This window comes from Pavona decussata, unplaced genomic scaffold (genome assembly GCF_977016875.1).
Source record: "Pavona decussata unplaced genomic scaffold, jaPavDecu1.1 SCAFFOLD_114, whole genome shotgun sequence".
Classification (NCBI taxonomy): domain Eukaryota; kingdom Metazoa; phylum Cnidaria; class Anthozoa; order Scleractinia; family Agariciidae; genus Pavona; species Pavona decussata.
This window is the reverse complement of record NW_028145528.1, coordinates 1,729,592-1,735,591: the sequence shown is the minus strand read 5'-3', so window position 1 is coordinate 1,735,591 and position 6,000 is coordinate 1,729,592. Positions and strand designations below refer to the sequence as shown.

General features: G+C 39.2%; 1 protein-coding gene across 3 annotated transcripts; it reads right to left on the bottom strand.

The window, feature by feature from the left end:
• Positions 1–326: 326 nt before the first annotated feature.
• On the bottom strand, positions 327–3,589 carry LOC146470117 (uncharacterized). 3 transcript variants are annotated; one of them, XM_085121967.1, is made up of 5 exons: positions 3,456–3,589; positions 2,867–2,952; positions 2,332–2,447; positions 1,479–1,614; positions 327–1,398 (listed from the first exon to the last, which is right to left on the bottom strand). In XM_085121967.1, the coding sequence occupies exons 1-4, from the start codon at positions 3,538–3,540 to the stop codon at positions 1,581–1,583; spliced, it is 321 nt and encodes a 106-aa protein (XP_084978093.1). In that variant the 5' UTR covers positions 3,541–3,589; the 3' UTR covers positions 327–1,398; positions 1,479–1,580. The 3 variants fall into 3 exon arrangements, with proteins under 3 accessions (XP_084978093.1, XP_084978094.1, XP_084978092.1); XM_085121968.1 differs by having other exon boundaries at positions 327–673; XM_085121966.1 differs by lacking the exons at positions 327–1,398; positions 2,332–2,447; positions 2,867–2,952; positions 3,456–3,589 and adding an exon at positions 1,720–2,180 and having other exon boundaries at positions 1,484–1,614.
• Positions 3,590–6,000: the final 2,411 nt, after the last annotated feature.

Sequence of the window (6,000 nt, the reverse complement as noted above, 5' to 3'; positions counted from 1 at the left end):
GGACGCTTTTCTTTCGTATGAGTTCTGTTCCCACCAGTACAATGCGCGATCAGGTGGAATACAAGGTCAGTGACGTGTGCGAATTGGAGAGTGGTACTGGGGCGTGCATGCGTTCAACCCATTGCACCTTTTGGGTATACGTGCTTTCGTTACCTCGCCCCCCTCCCTAGCTCAGCAAGTGCGCAAAAAGTGACTGTGATACAGTCGTCTTGCAGAAGTTTGGTATTTGAATCATTTTGTACTGCTGAATTTGATATTTATCCATATAGGCAGAAATGTAACGTTTGAACGTTGAATCGCTCTTATGTAAAGGTAAGTAGGTTTGACCAAGATTAAGTTTGCTTCTTCATAGAAATCGATCTTACAACATTTTATGATATTTACCCAACCAAAACTCAGCTCGAGTTACAAACTGAAAGAAAATATTTTTTTTTAATTACAGCAATGACAATAACTCAGTACAACGGACGTAAAGCACAAAAAGTATAAACTGTGAGAAAAAAAGTTACAAAACAGACATTATTGGCAGCAGTAGCATGACAAAAATGTTTATTTCCATGGGTTCTTTTTGTGTCGGTTTTTTTGGTTAATTATTGAAGCACGTTTCCTTTTTCTCTCGGCAGCGGCTGCAGCAGCAGCAGCCTCGGCTGCTTCTCTTTCTAACCAAGCTTGCCTGCAAGAACAAAATTACACAATAAAATATCTGACCAGGACCAGTTACCACCATAATCACCCACGACTTGCCTCCATCTCTCCTCGCAGCTCAATCGGTATAGCACCGGAAGATCAAATCCGGAGGTTGTGGGTTCGATTCCTGCCGAGGTCAAACATTTTTTTCTGTGCCTCGTGCGGTCTGCGACATCCTTACTAGGGATAACGCTTACAGTAGGATTTTCATTAATTCACTTTGCACTTTAACATACACTATAGAGTTAATTCTCTGATCCATCAATTATCACAGGAAAAGCTTGGTAGTCGGAGTGTTAAATCTTAATAAAATGGTTATCGACGTCATCTCAGGACAATATGTAGATTAAATACGATGGTAAACAGGTTAACAAAGTGCTCCGGCCTTGAAGTAGTTTTGCGTCTTTTCCAAAGCCTACTTTCCTGTTTGTCTTGCGCGCTGTTCAGATAACATACGTAAGAGACAAATGTCCCAGCCAACAACTTGTAGCACTCAATTAATTACTGAATTGACATAAGAGCAGGGCTACGGATGAATAAAGCTACTGGGGACAAGTGGTAGGCTTCTACAGTGGTTCTCTGCATCCCGATAGATTTTTTCTGGCGCAAATATTATAGGAAATACAAAGAGTGCGCAAGAAAATCCTTCGAAATGTATGGACAGTCCCCACTTCCTTCCTCCCTACCCTAATAACGTTATGCCACCGATCCCTGGGAACACAAAAAACAAAGTTGTTGTTGTTGTTGTTGTTTTTCTACAGGATATACAGATTCGTCACAATACAACTCACCTTCTTTGTCGATAGCCTTTCAAAGCCCGTACTATCAACAGGAAAGAGACGCTTCGAATAAAAATACCAATCATTAAAATAAAGCCATCTTCTCTGGTCAACTTAGTAAGGAATTTCTTGACATCTGTCACGTGATCTATAAGAAGATAAACTTGAAAGTTACAATTTCGCAACTACAAGGCATGCGCAGTGTAAATTGACGTCAGAGCAAACAGTACATGGCAGTAGAGAATTAGCTTACTTTCCAGGTATACAGCGTAAAAGTTTGCAATGAAATTTCCAAGCCACGTAACAATCTACCAAATTTCACCGCCCAGCCACGACACTCCGTCCCAGATCCTGCTGGCCATCCACATCGCTCTGTCCCATGCCTCTTCAATCAGCCATTTCATTTTGATCCAGGACCAATTCATCGCACATGTCAGTCCACCGTAAACTTTACAAGCCAACCACTTTATTCTTCCGTAGCACCAGTCAATCACAAATGCCGCTCCACTGTAAACCTTCTCAGTCAGCCACTTTACTCTTGCACAGCACCAGTCAGCTACAAATGTCACCCCACAGTAGACCTTATCAAACATCGCCAGTGTCACATTGTAAATCACATTCCAAGTCCACGTTGCTCCGTTCCTTGCCCAGTTTGCCACCGTCACTGTGGTTGTTTGGCATGCCATGTATACTCTTGGGGACGGGCCTTGCAAGTTCCGTTGTCCAATGGGCGTGTTGCATTTGTGGCGCACATTCCAAAGTTGTTCATCTGAAATTTAGAAATCGGAGAGCAAACGAGGCTAAGTGGCATGTATTCCGAGATTTTCGAAGTACCTCCTAACGAAATACTCTCTAGATTACTAACCTTTCCGTGTTTGGGTTTCTGGTACTTACGATTCCTGAGGTTTTGTTGTCTTTCAAAACCAGTTTCAGATTCAGTTTATTTTCGGGAGAGTTGATCTTCATCGTTACTATGTAGTCCTGTAACGAGAAAAGAATGTTAACAAATAAAAACTATGGTCAGGTTTAGTACAGAATGGTGTTCACTTCTTGGTAGCATTTAACGTGCCGTAACTACTCATCGCGTAGTTTTTTTGAACTATACTTTTCGAAAGATTGATGCAGGCGTGTTTTAAGTCAAGCTTCCTTTGCGCTGAGAAAAAGTAACGCAGCTTTTAGAAAGAGATTGGTGTCCACATTCAAAAATCTAAGAGCGCTGTTAGATGAGGCAATTTTCTCTGCAACTTGTCCCGCATCGGTGTTGAGTTGCAAATTACAGAAAAAATAGCATCAAGTTTCTGCAGCGTTGCGCAATGTCTCACACAGTGTTGCAAGTTTTAGTTTCTAGATATTTTCCAAAATCAACTTGTTGATGTTTAGCGTAGAAAAAAAATACTCACCCTTCCAGCCCATCCGCCGGCAATGCTGGTGTCATGTTCAAAGTCGTTAAAGATGAAATCTTTCTTCTCAACCGCAAACTCAAACCCTGCAAAAGTGAGTTATCAATGTCATGTGATGCGCAGTGCTTCAAATATTAACTCGCTGTTTTAACAATACAATATGTAATAGTTTCATTGCTTAAAAGGCAAATCCTTTTTAAACTAAATACTTGTCGAAATTTGAGTAAATAAATTTCGACTTAACCGTCTTAGCGCGCGCTAAAAAACTTTTCTAAAGAAAATTGAAATGACTGCACGCGCGCGTGAAGAACACCCTTCGTAACTACCATGGCAACGGAAACTTGTTTGGTTTCTGGACAAAAAAGTAAATTAAGTTTTTAAAAATTTACTGTTCGTTACTGACGTTCTTGCTGATATAGGGGCATGATTTTTTCTTTTCGTTTTGAAATAGAAATGAAAACGAGCATGATTTGTTGAGAATAGTAAACTTTTTTGATATAAAATGAAGCTTCTCTTAGATTCGGGGATGAACACGTCGAGTGCGACAAAAACTAAAGTCATAAATAAAGAAACGATGAACGTATCTTACCTTCTCGTTTAGCTCTAAGAGTGTAAACCGAAAGCAGAAAGAAAACTGCTATCCCGGTAATCAATACCAACACCTTCTCTCTCATAATGAGAATTTTTGCTTCTTACACGAAAAAGACAGCTGATCTGTTCCGCGAAAAAGAGCAAATTGAATATTGACGTCATAATAGGACTTTATATGACGTAGAGTGCGCGCGTTACGACTCGTTTTGAAGTTTCAGCAGGAATCGAACCGTCTTCGCGAGCAGAACAAATTAAAGTTTGCAAACTATTGTTCACAAATGTCTACGAGTGGCAAACTTGTGTTTCCACACATTAATCGTCTTCTAACAAAAAATTAGTATAGAAAATTGCAGGTACGAAGGATGTTTTGAAAGTTGTTGAAATTGCACGGGTCTTTAGGTTCCGCGTTTGCGCACGCAAGAGACTTAGAATGTTATTGAGTTTTAAAAGCGTTCTAGTCCCGTTCTTGTTGGTGAGAGGTGTTTTGTAAGGACTTCTTTGAGTATGCTGTGGTGTCAGTATCTCATTATCAAACATTGTGAATATGCAGGCATTATTGTTCAATACATTGTGACCGCCCAAATATGGTCAAAGTGCACTGAATATTCGTCGTCCGTAGTCAACAGATATCCTGCGATATACGTAATTTGGTATGTCGGGGAGAAAAGTGGTAAAACTGAATAAAGATCGTCTCCAGCTTTTCTGCAATAAAACTGTGCTTTGTTATCAATGTGTTGAATAATTGATGTATTATCCTGCTCAATCTTGCGGAATGTGCCCTGATTTTAGCCAGCTCGGCGTATGGTTTAGACGGCTAAGTATCAGGCGATATACCGCGCGATTTAGCAGGATAATTGTTGAATACACTTTGTGCTAGTGGGGAGAAAATCAAGTTGTCGCCGGAAACTCCACAGGAATCTTTGTGCCGCTATATTTGTACAGGGAAAATAAAAAAGTTTGCCCCCCATTCCACGGATGGACGTGTGGTAATTACACGTAGACTACATAACTTGTGCTGCCTCAATAAGTAATATCTTACGAGTAGCGTATTGATCATTTTTATTGAAAAGGAATAATATTTTTTTCACGTTTAGGTATGGACAAGAGACTATGAGGTAAGAGAGCGAATCCCCCATACATGCCCCTCTTCCTATGAAAATTTTTTTCAATCTATTTTTGTTTGCGTTGCTATTTTAATGTCGACATCTTATTGGTCAGTTAGATAGACGTCATCTAATTTTAAACTCAATGGCGGATTGTAATTTTCCAAAATAGCATGGCGCGAACTAAAAAAAAGATTGAAAATAATTATCATGGGGCACAGGGATTCGCTCTCTTACCTCATAGTCTCTTGGTATGGAGTCAAAGTTAAGATACTCTTAAAAGAAAAAAAGGCAGTAAAAATAGGGATCTCGGGTCCTATCGCTGTCCGACGGCTGTGCCATGCTGATGAAGCCAAAGAAGGCCGAAACATCTGTCCATGGCTGCCACTGCCCGGGTGTATGGCTGTGCGCATGCGTAAGGCACTGGCCAGGCCGTGGGTCAGGTGGGTTGGTATCCAAGTGTGTCACTTGATTTAAGTGCTTCTCTTTAATAATAAAAAAATATTTGTTGTATCAACGCTATATAGAAAGAACAACAACAACAACAATCAAAGATAAAGTAAACTTCATTTTCCAAGTCATGTGCTTTGATCCTTGCTCCATGGCTTCCTGTTTATCATCGATTGTACTAACAAGCCAGAGAGGGGTAAATTCATTTCAGTATAACTTCCTTCCGGCTGCCTTCAACAAGGAATAGTTTAGGATTCGTTGCCATAACGAAAGGAAACATTCACGAAACCCAAAACGTATTTCTTTTTCTGAGACAACCTGATAGAGCTGTGAACTCTATTGTAAATTATTATACTCTTTTAATTTTGTAATTTCTTCAATGTAATACCTATCCATTTCCTTGTATGTACGTATTTTCGATTACTTGTGCCTTCTATCGGTTCCCATTAATAACTTTATAGTTATTTTTATTGGTTTTTATGAGGAAGCCTACTATTATAAGCCCTATAGTTTTATTTCGTGTTAAGCATTACATTTAGTATAAATCTTGATATATCATTTGTGTTGTAAAAAAAAGTGAAAAAACTTGACTTGACTAGACTGATCCACTTGTAAAGACGTCAAATTGGAGCCGCAGCAAAGAAGCAAAAGAGGGAAGAAATTAATGCGGAAAATAGCGAATCGCAAACGATTTTAAAAACAAAAATGTGAAATGACATGACTTCCTAGCTATACATATTAGTCGATTTGAATAACATGAAACATTTGAAAAACTTTAGTCGCAACCATGCAGGTAACTTTTTTATTACCATCGGCCAAGGAGTGTCTCGAAATTTTACAAAATAAACCCAGCTAATCTTTAAGAAACAAAAATAAGTACAACGGAGCACAAAACAAAATTAGGTGACAAATAAACAAAAGAAAATTAAATCTATTGACACTTTTCCGTACTCTCGAGAGGTTTTCAGCCATTTTTTGTCTTAATTTTAA